Source organism: Plecotus auritus (genome assembly GCF_963455305.1).
Source record: "Plecotus auritus genome assembly, chromosome: 1".
Classification (NCBI taxonomy): Eukaryota; Metazoa; Chordata; class Mammalia; order Chiroptera; family Vespertilionidae; genus Plecotus; species Plecotus auritus.
In genome coordinates, this window is record NC_137770.1 from 170,551,649 (window position 1) to 170,568,719 (window position 17,071).

The following is a 17,071-nucleotide window of genomic DNA, read 5'->3' on the forward strand; positions in this document are numbered from 1 at the left end:
GTGAGAGGGTGCAGGCCAGGCTGAAGGACCCTACCGGTGCACAATTGGGCTGGGGAGGGACAGCGGGAGGACTCCAGGGCGTGTCCGGCCCATCTCCCTCAGTCGGAGCATCTGCTCCCTGGTGATCAGTGCACGTCATAGCGAGCAGTTGAGCAACCTTAGCATATCATTAGCATATTACACTTTGATTGGTTGTTTGGTTGTTCTGCCGTTCAGTCTATTTGCATAGAACCCTTTTATTATATAGGATATTGTAAATACATCTATTAATGAGGTGATCAGTGGGGATGGGTGGGTGTGGTTTTGTGGTGTGCCTATTAAAAGAATTGTCCAACTGTGTGTGCGGGCAATGAGTTATAGCAAGACTCAGATGGGCAGAGATGCCTTCTCCTCCTGTATACTGCAGGGTACTGGGAAAGGGGAGCTGTGGAAAGAGATCTTGAACCTTAGGCACCTCTCAGGTGATTTTAGAAAAGACTATCTCTGGAAGTTGAAGAGCTGGATGGAAAGACATTACTTTATAGAGTCCATATGTTTATCTTTTAAAAGATTCAAGTGAACAAGAATTCTTTCTTTTTTTCCCTTTTTTCCAGGGGATGCAGAGAGCAACTAATGTCACCTATCAAGCTCATCATGTCAGCAGGAATAAGAGAGGCCAAGTGGTGGGGACCAGAGGTGGCTTTCGTGGTTGCACAGTTTGGCTAACAGGTATAGTCAAATAAACCAGCTTATTTCAAAAGCAGTGTTATAAACAACCTTGAGCTAGGAGTAAGCATATTTAAATTTTGAGCTCAGTTCTTCTATCTGGAGTGTGATAACATGTAACTGACAAAGTTGCTTAATAACCTATTTCCTTTGGGTAATTTTTTTTCCTGTTAAGATAAATAGATGCATCTTAAAACTACCTTGTCATTGATAATTACATTACATTCTATAGACTTTTGCATGAAAATAAGATCTGGCTTCTGCCTTCAAGAAGCCAATAATCCCCCCTTTTATAGGCACCTACACTCCTGGATGTTATGAGGTGGTATGTAGCATGAACACTTTGTAATATTGATTGATTAAATGTAAGACAATTCATCAAAAAAAAAAAAAAAGAAGCTAATAATGTAAACCATATGAAGAGAAAGAATGAGTGATAGAGATAACTTATTCCTGTCATTCAGCTTCTGTCTCTGATTGGTTCTTGTGTTGTTTTTCCCAGAGTCTTTGGGCTTAGCCATAGCAGGCTGGGGAGAAGGCAAATACATGCAGATTTTGGAGATAGATTAGGAATTGTGTATTTAATAAATGTGTATTCAAAATTTATATACATCTCACCAAATTGCCTACTTAGATTTTATACTTATTTACTCTCCCACTAACAGTGTGAGAAGAGGGTCCATTTTCCAGTGACTTTGTCAACATTAGATACTACCAACCCTGAACATTTTTGCTAAGTGTTAAAAACAACGTTTCCATTTTGATTTCAGTGTTAGACAATTCTGTTTGTTTTTGTCTGGAAGAATTCAACACTTGCACATCTTCCCATCTCCTCATTCTTAAGACTGGGTTGTTGTTAAATTGCTACTTTTTCACAGCCCATGTTTGAACACTTAACATACTGTTCTCAAATCTTAAATTTCTGTAATTGTTTGTATTTTAATTCAGTAAGTAAATTAATTCAGTGCTTATCTCACCATCAGCTCTTTTATCATGACATACTCACTCATGAACTCTTTCTTTGAGTCAGGTTTCAATTTTCTATATTTCATTGTTAAGTAATTTTGGTAAGATGGTTTTCTGCTAGGTTCTGGGTTCCCTGAATTTTAATTTTCGAGGATGTCTGTCTATTATGACAGCTTGTCTTGCAAGATATATATTTGTGTATTTTTTTTTTTTTGTTAATTCTCACCTGAGGATATTTTTTCATTGATCTTTTAGAGAGAGTGGAAAAGAGAGGGAAAGACAGAGAAAAACATCGATGTGAGAGAAACACATCGATTGGTTTGCCTCTTTCATGTGCCCTGACCAGAGTCTAGGCCAGGGAGGAGCCTGCAACCAAGGTATGGGTTCTTGACTGGAATCAAACCAGTGACCCTTTGGTCTATTCACTGAGCCAAACCAGCTGGGGCACAATATATATATATGGTTCATACTCTGTCCAGAATTCTGAAAGCATTACTCCATTGTCTTCTGATATTAAAAGTTGTGTGAGACAAATATGATCCTCCCTACCCACCCCTTATTTTTAGGAGCTTTCCTTTTTCATCTGGATGCCTGAAGAATTATGTCTTTTCCTGTATTTTCTTTTACAAGTTTTTTCTTTTTCACTTAGGCCCTTGATCAGTGGATTTTTGTGTGTAGTGTGAGGGAGGGATCCATTTTTTTCCACAGGGATAATCAGTTGTCCCAAGAGCATATGCATATATTGATGAGGGTATCTGATCTGTAGTGCCAGCCATCATCAGTTTCTACTTATGTGTGAACTTATTTCTGGGCTCTCTGATCTGTTCCATTGGTATAGTTGTTGATTCTTCTATTATTACCACACTGTCTTATTTATATTTTTATAAATCTTGAAATCTAGTGGGATAAGTCCTCTTATCTTATTCTTTTAAAAAATTTATTGATTGATTTTTTAGAGAGAGGGCGGAAGGGGGAGAAAGAGTGAGAACAAAAGGGAGCGGGGGGAGGGAATGAGGGGGAGAGAGAGAGAGAAAGAGAAAGATCAATTTGTTGTTCCACTTATTTATGTATTCATTGGTTGCTTCTTGTATGTACCCTGACCGGGGATTGAACCTGCAATCTTGGGGTATCGGGATGATGCTCTGATCAACTGAGCTACCCAGCCAGGGCTTACCTTATTAATTAGGAATAAGAAGACCTTTTTTTTTTTTTTTTTGTCTCTGCATTATTGTATAAAATTTTTAATCAGTTTACCCAATTTCCCCTAAACCCTTTTGGGATTTAGTTTGGGATTACATTATATGTGAAGCTCAATTTGGTGGAAAATTGATCTTTAGAATTTTGGATATTGGGTACTCCTTTTTTTTAAAAAAAAAATATATATTTTTATTGATTTTAGAGAGGAAGGGAGAGGGAGATAGTGATAGAAACATCAAAAATGAGAAAGTGCCCAGACAGGAAATTGAACTGTGACCTCCTGATTCATAGGTTCATGCTCAACCACTGAGCATGCTGGCTGGGTGGGTACTCCTTTTTTTGAACATGGTATGTTCCACTTATTTTACCACTAATGATGCTTATAAATACTGTTGATCAGATCTTTAAAAATATGTTTTTATTGATTTTTAGAGAGAGAGGAAGGGAGAGGGATAGAGAGATAGAAACATCAGTGAGAGAGAAACATCATTGATTGTCTGCCTCCTGCATGAGCCCCTTCTAGGGATCGAGCCACAACCTGGGCATGTGCCCTGACAGCGAATGGAACCTTAATCTCTTGATTCTTGGGTCGACACTCCCCCATAGAGCCACATCAGCTGGGCTATCAGATTTTTTGGTACTTGCTTTATGGTCCTATTGAAGCATAATAATCTCTATTTTGTAAAATTACTGTTTAAAATCCTCTGCTGTTTTTAAATGGTCCCTTGTTCTGTTAGTCAGCTCTGTTATTTTTTAGACAGTCCCTTATTCTGTAAATTAACATAACTTTTTAGCTTAAATGAATAATAGAGAAGATAAAGTTAGCTGTCTGACCTTGCAGGCTAGCCATCTGATGTAAGGGGCTGATACTACTCCCTATTAGTTATGTACTATACCAGCCGTGGGCAAACTACGGGCCGCGGGCCGGATCCGGCTGTTCTATCCGGTTCTCTTGCTCTCCCCTCCGCTCCTTTACTTTGAATTTATATTAGTTCACACAAACACTCCATCCATGCTTTTGTTCTGGCCCTCCGGTCCAGTTTAAGAACCCATTGTGGCCCTCGAGTCAAAAAGTTTGCCCACCCCTGTACTATACTCAAGGTTATAAGCTGTCTGCAAAAAATAACTTACACAAAGCTCTTTGTAAAGTCTGCAGAAGTTCTGGAACCCCCATATTTGGGAGACAAAGAACTGGAAGCATACAAATAGGGAAAGCTCCCTCCATGTTTTTGCTCAGAATTTGACAGAGATATTCTGAACCCGAGAGTAATAAAGACTCCTAACTAATTGGCTCATTAAGGTGTCCTATGTTCCACTTGCTGATTTACAATACAACACTATATGTATTAAGTTTTCATAAATGTATATTTGAAAAGAACATACAGTTTTCTGATGTGTCAATATGTTCATCAAATCAGGCTTGGTAGTTATGCTGTTAAATCTTCTATAGCCTTCATTGATTTTTTTTCTTTTTCTTTTTCTTTTTTTTTTATGTTGGAAATGGAGGCCCAGATTCCTTTCTTTTCTTGCAATTCAGTAGCTTAACTGGGATCTGTCAAGGTATTAGGTGGTTTGTTTGCCATTCTCCTGGAGCATGGTTTGCTTTTCCTCAGATTTTATTTCAGATATATTTTCTTTTTTTTGTATTTTTACATTGGTTGGTTTAATAGTATCCCAGGACTACTGAAGCAAATCACTACGAAGTGGGTGGCTTCTAACAACAGAAATTTATCCTCTTGTAGTTCTGGAGGCTAAGAGTCTGAGGTCAAGGTGTTGACAGGGTTGGTTCCTTCTGTATGCTCTGTTCCATGCTTCTCTCCTTGCTTATGGAGGTTGCTGGCAACCCTTGGAGTTCTTTGGCTAGTAGATGTATTATTTTATTTATTTACTTTTATAAGCAAAAATTTATTTAGAAAGTTACAGAGGAGAAGAAGTGAGCCATGTAAGAGGTGAGCCAGCTGGGCTGCGTGGGCTTGGGAAACAAGTTACAGAGGCAAAAGAAGGCCCTTGGAACTTAGAAGAAAGAAAGCAAAGAAAACTCGCCTGGGGTAATGAGGCGGGGGGAGTGAGGGGGTAGGAGAGAGAGAGAGAGAGAGAGAGAGAGAGAGAGAGAGATTGCCTGTCTTCACAACACCTTCTTTTCTCTATGTCTTCATGTACCTGTCATATAAGGGCACCAAATATTAGATTTAGGGTCCACCCTAATCCTGTACAATTTCATTTTAATTTAACTAATTACATCCACAAATACTCTATTTCCAATTAGGGTCACATTCTGAGGTTCCATGTAGACATGAATTTTGGGAGGACACTATTCAACCCAGTACAGCTGGTTTCTCTTCTTCAGGTATACCATACCTTAGAGTTGGGTTGTCTATCTTGTTTTATTGTTCTTCTGTAACTGCTTTAATATCTTCACATCATTTTTTTCCATGTTCACTGTAATCATCTCAATGAAATCTTCTGTGTCAGTAATTCAATATTCAGCAGTGTCAATTCTTATTTTGTTTCAAATTAAATATATACATACATGTGTGGATAGACTTTCATTGTAATTTAGGTTGTCTTTATGGTATAACAAGTTTAGATTTTCAGGTTTCAGTTTTTTTGTTTTTGAAACATGTCACTTAACTGGTAGTGAAAAACAACAAAAACTGTAAATAACCCGTTCATCTCTTTGTTTCAGTATTATTGCTGTCTAACAATATATTCAAAACCCAGTGGTGTAAAAAACAATTTTAATTTGCTCACCATTTTGTGGGTAAGGAATTCAGAAGGGCTCAGCAGAGCAGGTAGGTCTTGCTTGGTTGAGGTCACGCTGGTGTGGGCTGCAGTCTTCTTAGGGCTCAACTGGGCTGGGTGTGTGTGATGATTCAGCTGACGATGCTTGTCAGCTGGGATTTTAGCTGGCAGAGGCAATCACCTGGAACACCTGCTTGTGATCTCAGGGTACTGAATAGCTGGCTTTTCTCAAATTAAGTGTCCAAAGAGAAGCTGCATAGCCTTTTCTAGTCCAGCCTTGGAAGTCACACACTGTCATTTTCAGTACATTCTTTTTTTTAAAATTCTGGGATGTAAAGCTCTTCTTAATTTTAGTTGACATACAATATTATATTAATTGCAGGTATACAACATCGATTTGACATTTATATACCTTATGAAGTGATCACCACGAGAAGTCTAGTAACTGTGAGATGACTGTATAAAATTATTATGATATTATTTATTGTGTTTTCTGTGTTGTACTTTGTATCTCCTTGACTTATTTGTGTTAGAATTATAAGTTTGTACCTCCTAATCCCCTTCACCTTTTTTCCCACACCTCTACCACCCAACTCTCTGGCAACTATCAGTTCTCCGTACCTATGAATCTGTTTTGTTTGTTTAGTTTAAAGTTCATTCAGTTTAAATAAACATTCTGACACGTGTGAGATGGTATCTCATTGTTTCACTACATTCTTTTGGCCACAAGTGAGTCCTATGGCCAGCCTAGATTTAAGGGCAGTGATGTGATAGTGGCAATGTCACATTGTAGACAACGTTTCAGGATGGGAAATAGCTGTTGTGGCCATCTTTGGAAAATATAACTGCTATACTCATATGAGTTTTTATTTTAATTAATTAATTATTATTTTTTAATCTTTATTGTTGAGATTATTACAGATGTCCCTCTTTTCCCCCCCCATTACCCTCCTCCACCTGGTTCCTGCCCCACCCCACGCCTTCACCACCCTATTGTCTGTGTCCATAGATTATGCATATATGATCTTTGTTTAATCTCTTCCCACCTCCCCCACGCCCCTTCCCTCTGAGAATCATCAGTCTGTTCCATTTTCATGCCTCTGATTCTATTTTATTCACCAGTTTATTTTGTTCATTAGATTTCTTATTCGTTTATTTTGATTTTTAGATTCAAATGTTGATAGGTATGTATTTGCTGCCATTTTGTTCATATTTTTTATCTTTTTCTTTTTCTTCTTCTTCCTCTTTTTAAAGAATACCTTCAATATTTCATTTAATACTGGTTTGGTAGTGATGAACTCCTTTAGCTTTTTCTTGTCTGTGAAGCTCTTTATCTGACCTTCAATTCTAAATGATAGCTTTGCTGGGTAGAGTAATCTTGGTTTTAGGTCCTTGCTATTCATCACTTTGAATATTTCTTGGCACTCCCTTCTGGTATGCATAGTTTCTGTTGAGAAATCAGCGGACAGTCGAATGGGCATTCCATTGTAGATGACTAACTGCTTTTCTCTTGATGCTTTTAAGATTCTCTCTTTGTCTTTAACCCTTGGCATTTTAATTATGATGTGTCTTGGTATGGTCCTCTTTGGGTTCCTCTTGTTTGGCACTCTCTGTGCTTCCTGGACTTGTAAGTCTATTTCTTTCACCAGGTAGGGGAAGTTTTCTGTCATTATTTCTTCAAATAGATTTTCGATATCTTGCTCTCTCTCTTTTTCTCCTGGCACACCCATAATGTGAATGTTGGTATGCTTAAAGTTGTCCCAGCGACTCCTTTCACTATCTTCATATTTTTGGATTCTTTTTTCTTTTTGCTCTTCTGGTTGGGTGTTTTTGCTTCCTCATATTTCAAATCATTGATTTGATTCTCAGAATCCTCTATTCTACTTTTGAATCCCTGTATATTATTCTTTATTTCAGTCAGTTTATTGTTAATTTATGACTGGTCCTTTTCTATTTTTGGGGGGGTTTTCTAGAAGATTCTTGAGTAACCTCATAACCATGGTTGTGGATTCTATATCCAGTAGTTTGCTTTCTTCCATTTCTTTCATTTGTGACATGATTCTTTGTCTCCACATTTTGGCTGCTTCCCTGTGTTTGTCTCTTATGTATTGGGTAGAGAGCTGCTATGTCTCCTTGAGTTGGTAGAGTGGCCTTGTGTAGTAGGTGTTCTATAGGGCCCAGTGGCTCAGCTGGGAGCTCTAGGTGCACCCCTTTTTGGCCTGTGAGCAGTCTTGTTGTAGTTGTGACTTGATTGCTGTTGGTTTCACTGGGAGGAATTGACCTCCAGGCCAGTTGGCTATGAGGACCAGCTGTGCCTATAGTGGGAGAGCTGCTGTGCAGGAGACACCCCTATGAGCAGGACTTCAGTGGGGTTCTGGTGCTCACTGAGTCTGTGCCTTGAGTGTGTCGCTTATGGATGTGAAGAGTTGTAATCTGATATGGCCTGACACTGACCATTGGGTACACTGGCTCTTGGATCTCCAGGGAGGTGCAAAGTCAGCCATTGCCTGGCGCTACCAGGCTGGAGCTACAGAGAGATCTGCAGGTTCCTCCTCTTTGTATCAGGTTTGGGAAGTGCCCAGATGAGGCCCAGTTATGAAGCAAGGCAGACTGGTGCTGGTGCCAGGTCTTGGGCCTTTTATTGATAGGTTTGGGGCTCTCTGACCCAGCTGCAGCTTGTTTGAGAGATTTTAGCCTGAGCAAGGACAGGCCATTCATATGCAAAAGCCACTGCACACAGCTTGGGTAGGGTTGTAAATTGGATGAGGTGGGGTCTTAGGGAATCACCAAGGTGGAGCAAACAGAAATGGCTGCCAGTCAGCCCTGCACCGGGGAGGTCCCAGCAGAGTAACAATCATCCCTGCAAGCACCTCCATCTGGGAGAAAGCCACCCCGAGTTCCTGCCCAGATGCCAGATGCCAGACAATCCAGTTCTTCCTTGCATGTGTCTATGTTCCCCAGAGCCTCGCCCTAGTGCTGGAGCTCAGAGGAAGTGGGACCTTGTAAGTTCAGTTCGTGGTGCTGGCCTTTTAAGAGGAACAGCTGGGTCTCCAGCAGCCTCTGTGTCACTGAGCCCCAGTCTGCACTGGTTTTTACAGCTCATAATTCTTACTGCCTGTAGGGACTTCTTTTCCCAGCTCTGGAACCCTGGGCTAGGGGTCTGGTGTGGGGCTGGGACTCCTTGCTCCTCTGGGCGGCCTCCACAGAGAGGATCTCCCTCCTGATTAAAAAAGCGGCCCATGGGGTACTGAACTGGCCCATTACAGGCCTCCACACCTCCAGCAGTCTCAGTGTGCTTTGTTCTTTACTTCTCTAGTTGTAGGACTTCCATTCAGCCAGCTTTCTGGCAGTTCTGGATGATGGTTGTTCTGTATTTTAGTTGTAATTTTGATGTGACTCTTCATATAAGTTTTTAATGTATAAAGCAATTAGCGTTGTATTAATCCTCTCAACATATCTTTTTTCTTTTTTTTTTTTTTTCAGTTAGTCTTCCATACTACCACGACTTCTTTCCAGAATGTCAGTACATTAGTCTTCAATATTCTGTCTCTTGCCTCATAGCTACCTTAGTTATGAATTCTACAATTACACATTCCCCAAGGTGGCAAGTATGAGTGCATAAATGTGCTCTTGCATCCGTTTCTTCTTCTTCATTAGTGAAGCAACATCATTGGTAGAGGCAAGTGGGTTGAAATGGGGATATTCTTTCAAGGTTAATTATGTTATAAATTGGATTCCCAGATACTTTTATCTATCAGAGGTGATGATCCTGGGATATAGAGGTAACAATAATATTTCACTTACTTTTGTCTTTTTCTTCTCTTGTCAGAAGTAATTTGGGCATACAGAAGTAATTTGGGCAGCTTTAGAATAGGGGTAACAAGAAGACAAAGGGAATACCTACCCAACCTTGTCTAATATTAAAATTGGTTAAGCTCTTTGAAGTTCATCAGTGATTTCTAGGATATCTTTGGGCATAGATAGGAGTTATTAAAAACATAAATGCGTATTATATTTAAACTACAGGTGTTTTTCTAGCTTATAGGTAAATCTTATAGAGAAATATTTGTAAGATTGTTACCGAGAGACTGCTGTGAATAATAAATGTAATTAAGTCTGTATTAAAATTCCTTATTACTAACTCGTCCTTCAGATTTGATGTATGGCATCTGTATGTACTGTGTGATTTTAGGCTTATCTGGAGCAGGGAAGACCACCGTGAGCATGGCTTTGGAGGAGTACTTAGTTTGCCATGGTATTCCATGCTATACTTTGGATGGTGACAACATTCGTCAAGGCCTCAATAAAAATCTTGGCTTTAGTCCTGAAGACAGAGAAGAGAATGTGCGACGCATTGCAGAAGTCGCTAAGTTGTTTGCAGATGCTGGCTTAGTATGCATCACAAGTTTCATATCGCCTTATACTCAGGTATGTGACTTTGGGCTAATTACAATACCATGTATTGGGAACATGGCAAATAGTTTCAGCATTAACATTTGCTTTGAGGCTAAATCCAAATTAAAAAGAATTAACCTACAACGTTTTTGTGCCGTGACTTTTCTGAGTAAACTCATTTTTTATAAAACCTGCTATAAACTCTCTCCTCCCAAAATGTAACTAAAGTCATTGACCTTAAGCCAAGCTGACTTTTTAATTCAGTATGCCTATAGAAAAATACTCAGCGGGTATCAGACACCAGGAGAAATCTTGTTTCTTAACATGTGTCCTACTGTGTTAGCTTCTTTGCTCAAAATTCTCAAGTCCCATCTCTCATCATATTCCTCTTACTTCATAGACCATAGCAACATTGGTTCACTTTTTGTGTTTCTATGAAAATCTTTTTTTGTTCTCACCGCATGATTTTTGTTTCCCCCATCGGAAAAGCACTCTTCTCCTTCCTGCTCTCCCCCTCTTCTCCAGCATCATCCAGTCCTGTTCACGCTTTAAGACTCAGATATCTCCTCCTCCTGAAGACCTTCCTTTTCTCAGAACCCCAGGCTTTGTTGGGTGCCTCTCTGTGGTGTCCTTGTTATTGTACTTTAACACATTGTTATAAATACCAGTTCCTTGGTTGGTGGTGATTGTTTCAGCAGCAGCAGCAGCAGCAGCAGCAGCATCAGTAGTGGAAGTAGAAGCAAAAATATTAGTGATAATAGCAGCTAACGTTCATTGAACTGTTTGTTGCTTTGTACTAGTAACTGTTTTAAAGTGCTTTTATGTGAATTAACTCATTTAGTACTTGTCACCCAGTAAGGAAGGTAGAGGTGAGGAAACAGGTGTAAATTACCAAGGCCACACACTACCTGTGGTGGAGCAGGGATTTGCATCCACACAGCGCCCCTGAAGCCCATGCTCTTGCCTGCCATTCTTTGCTGCCTCTTGGGGGCTGGGACTACATCTTATTTATCTTTGTAATCTTGATGCCACGCCCTGCTTCTGGAACACAGTAGATATTTAATATTTGTTAAATGATAACATAGCCCCTTAGGAAGCCCAGATATCAAAGAACAGGCAAGTTAGTTTAGTGATTAATGGCAGGGACTTTGGAAACAGACACAGTGGGCTGAAATGTCAGCTCTTTCTATTACGGTTATGACCCTGTTCAGTTTACTTAACCTTCCTAAGCTCTGACAATTCTTGCTTCAAAGGGTTGCTCTGAAGATTGCATTCAAAGCTCTCAGCAAAAATTTTGTTGCTCTCATCTCTCAGAGCATTAAGGATGAGGTTTGGACTGTGCTTAAGGCATATGAGAATCTGTGATACCATTGGGATAGAATAATGTAATGTAGGATATGTGCATTTTTCCATGTCACCACTGAACTTGAGCGTCTTCATTCTAAAATAAACCTGATCATTCCTGTTAAGGAGTTGGTATGCTAGGTAATCTGGGAGGAACATACAGATGTGAACAGTCATAATATCCAGAGGCAAGTGAAGAGGTAAATGTATATAAGAGGTGCTGTGGAAGATTCACAGAGGAGGCGCTGCAAGTGAGTCACAAAGGATGAATCAGAGTATACCAGTTAGACTGGAGGGCGAAGGCTGTTTCAGACAGGGGTTTCAAAGGCATGGACATGTGAGGGCATTTGGTCTTTGGAGGACTCTAGGTAGTTTGGTAAAACTGCTGCGCAGGGTGAATGTGATGGGAGATAGAAGCTAGAGCAATTTGCAGACCCTTGGGGTAGTTAACAGTTCAGGAATGCTGGGGAATGTTGTCATTGAGTTTGCACCTTAGTGAGGACACCTTTGAAGCCTGGATGAGAATGGCCTGGAGGTGGAAGACTGGTTAGGAGGCTTTTGGGAATGGACATATTGAAGGGCTGGTGAGCCAGTAGCATTAGCAGACTTGGTGCCTGGTTAATTATAACGTCTTTTTTTGCGGAGAGAGGAGCTAGGGAGTGAAGGATGGTGCTTTCTGAATAAAGATGGTATTATTAAGTTAGAAAATACAGGATAGAAAGGGAGAGGTTGAGTATTCACTTCAGGTGGGTTAGATTTGAAGTGCTAATGGAGATGATCATGGGAACATTGGTTCTGGAGCTCAGGAAAGTAGAATTGAGATGCAGATTTAGGAATCATTCACTTCATTAGTTGAAACCTAGATAAAGTTGAGTATACAGAAGAGTGTATAGAATGAGAGGAGGGCTGCTGATAGAAACTCGGAGCACCTTCTTTGAAAGGACAGCTGGAGCAGTAAGATCACAACTTAGTAATCACTCTGCCAGACACTATGGCTATAAAGCTAGTGAAATGATTTTAATATATCGGAATAAGATCTATGACAGAGGTACATGGTGGGTACATCTGGGAAGCCAGAGAGAGCAAGGACCCTCAGTCTGGGCATGCATGGGAGGCCTCATGGAGGATGCCACCTTGGAGATGTGCTGTGAGGGAGCAGCTTGCTTTAGCCAGAAGAGTGGGTGTGTGGGGAGGTGTTCCTGCCAGGGAGGTGGCAAGAGCATAGGCCCAAACATCCAGGTAGAGATGAGGGGTTTGCATCTGGCAAATGAATAAACTAGCCTCAGAATTCTGAATGGCCCTCGTGTAGGCTGAGGTTGAACATAGGGAGAGGCCTGATGATACCTGTATTCAAGCTGGGCTCTGGCTCAGGTTCCTCATAAAATCAAATGAAAGTTTTTATGGGGCATCTGTTACTTTTCCATTCTGGAATTCCCCCCATATCTCTGATTTTAAGAATTGTATGCTTTTAAAAATTGTTATGAAGGATGGGTGTGTTAACCTGATTATTTTTTAGATTTTTTTGTTTACATTTAAAAATATATAAATTAAATTTTATCTAATGTATTTTTTTTTTACTCATCCTTGATATTCACATAGTACCTTTCAATTGTATACGCACTTTTTATTGTTCTGTACCCATCTTTTTTCTAAGGATCGCAACAATGCGAGGCAGATTCATGAGGGTGCAAGTTTACCTTTCTTTGAAGTATTTGTTGATGCTCCTCTGCATGTTTGTGAACAGAGGGATGTCAAAGGACTCTATAAAAAAGCACGGGCTGGAGAAATTAAAGGTAAGTAACGTTTTTTCCCCAGTTTCTCTTTGCTTAGCTATTTTATCTTACCATATCAGTCTCATATCTTTTCTAAGAGATTGGGGATATTCAAATGACTTGGAGCTTCTTGAGAGAGAAAGTGGGTCTTAATACACGGTGGTAGCTCTCAGGCCTAGCAGAGGTGCCTGGCACTTGTATTTGCAGTGACTATCCCTGATCCAGTTGGAATCCTAATCAGAAGACAGAATTTCAGGTGTTGGGACTTTGGGGGCTGGTGGAAACTCCTTGATTAGCTGCCTGGCATTAGATGGGATATCAAAGGCTAGCTGCTGCTATTACAGCTCTTTGTTCCATAGATAATGTAGGACATTTCAGAGCCAGTGGGAAAAATGTCTGGATTTTAAGCATCTTGAGAGCAAGAACAATGTCTTGTTCTTGTTTATAGCCTAGTGCTTGTAATGATCGCTTATTCATTCTGTGTACAATTGTTGAATTGGATTGAATTAACATATCACTGTTTCCATCAAAATATATACACCTTGCTTTTTAGGTTTTATGGTCTGCTCCAAGAGTTTCAACTGTGATGAGCATTTGGACATAGAAGGAGACATTTAGAACTCGTCTGCTGTGGCCTTTGATACCAATTATATTATTTATCTTCTAGACAACCTTGCCATTAGTCCTGTTGTATTATTAACAGAAATAGAGTACATGCAGTGTTAAAAAAAATCAAAGGTAGAATACACAGTCAGCCTTATTTAGGAATCAATGATTCATGCAGGTAGCTTTTGTTTACCTTCCTAACAGGGAGTGAGATCGCCTGGGACTTTTGCAAGAGTTCCAGGAGCTCTGTGAATTATAGATGTTGGCATTCAGCTTCTGGCCCTGAAAAGGAAAAGGTGGAATGGGAAGGAAAATGCTTGTCATTCTGGGCTCTTCTGTATTTTGGACATGGGAAAGCTTTAGCGGTTGGGTCAAAATCCACCTGGTTGTGGGAAATCTGGGTTCTTGGGCCAGGTTGGTGTCCAGTCCTGCCCCATGGAGACTCAGTTCCACTTGGTAAGCTGTCACTTGCTTGACTCAGAAAGCACAGGATAATGTATGACAATGGGAGGGAAACCGGTTTCACCCCTTAACTTCTATATCACCCTCTCCCTGTTGATGGGCAGTTTTCACTTCAGTTTGTTGTAATAGAGTTTTGGCGAAGAGAAGCAAAATGATGTGTCCAGGATCCTGAAGTCTGCATTTTTTACTTATTTTAATTGTAGTTGGTTTTGTTTTGCAAAGATGTATCATTGAAGGAGGTAGATGTGTCTGCTGGGCTGGAGTAAGCGACTTGTGAGCAGGGACAACACCTTGTGCATTTTCATAATGTTAGAGTTTAGCGCAGTGGCCCAAAGCATAATGCCTGGCAAACACATAGTAAATGCCTTTCAGATGGATTAGAAGGGGGAGTGGAAATCAGATGACAACACCCATTTATCAACCCTTACTATTTGCTTTTGGTAAGGAACATATTTGGTGTTTGGGATGCAATGATGAATAAGACTTCATCCAAAGTACCTTGAGTCACTTTCAGTTTGCATTCTACATCTGGGAGTGTGTTTGTATTAGCTTAGTTTTCTATGTGTTACTTGTTTAATTTCCTGTTCTCAATTCTTTTGTGTACACATTGACAAGATGTTCCTCAGGTTAAAATGTGTATGTGTGTGTACATGTGTACCCACATTTATTTTAGGTTTGCTATGGTGTTAGAGTACTGATTGTTCAGTTGTTTGTTTTAAAAAATTTCTTGTTAAATGACACTTAAAAAGTTCCCTATCAGTGTTGTTTTGGGGCCTTGATGATATACATTCAAGGACAGATGAGACTGCATACATTCAGCAGATCTCAGGATTTTATAGGTCATTAGGTTTTTATTAAACTGTAAATATATCGCTCTATCAGCAATTCTAATGCCTAGATTATTTTCATGATTACTGTTCATGTAGTTAACTACTGAAGTATAAATGTTTTTCTTACAGCGTTAGTGTATTATCCTCATTTACGGGATAGATTAGCTTGGAAGAGATTTCCTCGACTTGTAAAATGTTAAGCCAAGTTTTCTAACATACTGTTTGTCAAGCTTTGCTGCTTGACAATTAGCATTACCTGTAGGAATTTTTAAAACTCCAGTGCCAATGCTGTCCCTAGACTCATGAAATCAGAATCTCGTGGGAATAGGACCCAGTGATTCTAGTGTATAGCCACATTGGAGAATCAGAGCTTAAGAACTAGTGTTTCAACCAGAATTATTCCCCCCCCCCCCCGCCGCCCTCGCCCGGCTGTTTTATTGTGATTCACCACTAAATACTGCTGGAAATGTTAGTAAAGCAGAAATTTATTCCTGGGTTTAGGACTTCATGTGATACTTAGAAATATTAAAGAGGAAAAAAGTGAAATAAGAGGACACTATAGACTTGTAGTGTATATTTAGAACACTTTTGAGAACTGTACCTCTTAATAGTAATTATGTTAAATTCATTTTCATCCTTCTAATCCAAGGATGACCTAAGCATTCCAAGGCAGGCAGGCCTTGAATGACTTACGCGTGGGTGGTGCAGAAGTGGAAGACAGGAAGAGCGTATCTTCAGCTCAGCTAGCCCATTCTGGGAAAACATCATGTGTTCTTTATTTTCTTGGCAGTCACATGGGAAAATCTTAAATAGTGGTTAATAACTAAATTTGATTGTGGGATACTTTTTTTGTGATAGAACCGGATTACCTTCCTGATTCGTGTTTTGTTTAACCTAAGAGTGGTTAATTTGTCTTGCCTGAACAGTTAAGCTGGTGGCAAGGGGGAGCCTGCAGGGCTTCAGTATGGCCTTAGATAATCTCTGTGGACAGACTGATCAGGTGTCCGTTTCTGCTGAGAGGAAAAAACATTGTCAATTTTAGTTTTATGCCCAGGGTTTAGATACTATATTCTGTATTTCTGTGGAGAAATGAGGTGCTCCTATCACTTGGTGCTGATTCCTGTGTCTTCACAGGCAGTTTAGACATTTAAAAAGAAAAAAATGCAGAAGTATAGTTGATCCTCATTACTGATTGTACTGATTGTTGATCCTCATTGCTGATTGTACTGAAGAGTCCATATTTGTGGGTTGGCTTACTCACTAAAATTTATTTGTAACCCCACATGTGTACTGACGGCACTTTAGCAGTCATTTGTGGACATGTGCAGAGTGGCAAAAATTTTAGTCATCCGGAGCACACATTCCTAATTGAAGTTGAACAAGGTGACATTTGGCCTTTGTTTCCCCTATCATACTGTAAAGAAGCGTCCTTTTTGTGGCTTATTTAGTACCATGGTTTTTGCATTTCTGGGGCGCTTTTTGTTGATGATTTTGCTGTTTAAAGTGGCCCCAGGCCTAGTGCTGAGTTGCGGTCTAGTAAGTTCAGGAAGGCTGCCATGTGCCTTACGAAAAAATGTGTGTTAGATACACTTCATTCCTGCAAGCATGAGTTAGAATGCTGTTGGTCATGAGTTCAGTGTTAATGAATGAACAATATACACTGAGTGGCCAGATTATTATGATCTGTGAACTCATAATAATCTGGCCACTCAGTGTGTGTGTGTGTGTGTGTGTGTGTGTGTGTATATTGCATGAATTCGTCCATGGGTGGGGTCCGGCCAGCCTGGTCAGGGGGCGGGGACATGGGCAGTTGGCCAGCCTGCCTGCTGGTCGAACTCCTGGTCGAGGGGACAATTTGCATATTAGCCTTTTATTATATAGGATATACACTGAGTGGCCAGATTATTATGTGTTCAGAGATCATAATAATCTGGCCATTCAATTGTATATTAAGTAAGGTGCTTTAGACAGAAACGCACATAAAACAGAGTTATATATTAATCAGTTAACAAAAGTTTTGTTGCCAGAAGCTCACAGGAGTCTAACCCCAAG

At 40.0% G+C, this 17,071-nt stretch overlaps 1 protein-coding gene across 3 annotated transcripts in view; it reads left to right on the plus strand.

The window, feature by feature from the left end:
- The window catches only part of PAPSS1 (3'-phosphoadenosine 5'-phosphosulfate synthase 1), a 181,015-nt gene that overhangs the window by 79,397 nt on the left and 84,547 nt on the right, over positions 1 to 17,071 (plus strand). For all 3 annotated transcript variants that reach the window (XM_080642893.1, XM_080642892.1, XM_080642891.1), the window contains 3 exons: positions 594 to 708; positions 9,803 to 10,038; positions 13,004 to 13,142. In XM_080642893.1, the coding sequence (XP_080499019.1) occupies positions 597 to 708; positions 9,803 to 10,038; positions 13,004 to 13,142 (487 nt within the window). In that variant the 5' untranslated portion in view covers positions 594 to 596. The remainder of the gene's footprint in view (positions 1 to 593; positions 709 to 9,802; positions 10,039 to 13,003; positions 13,143 to 17,071) is intronic.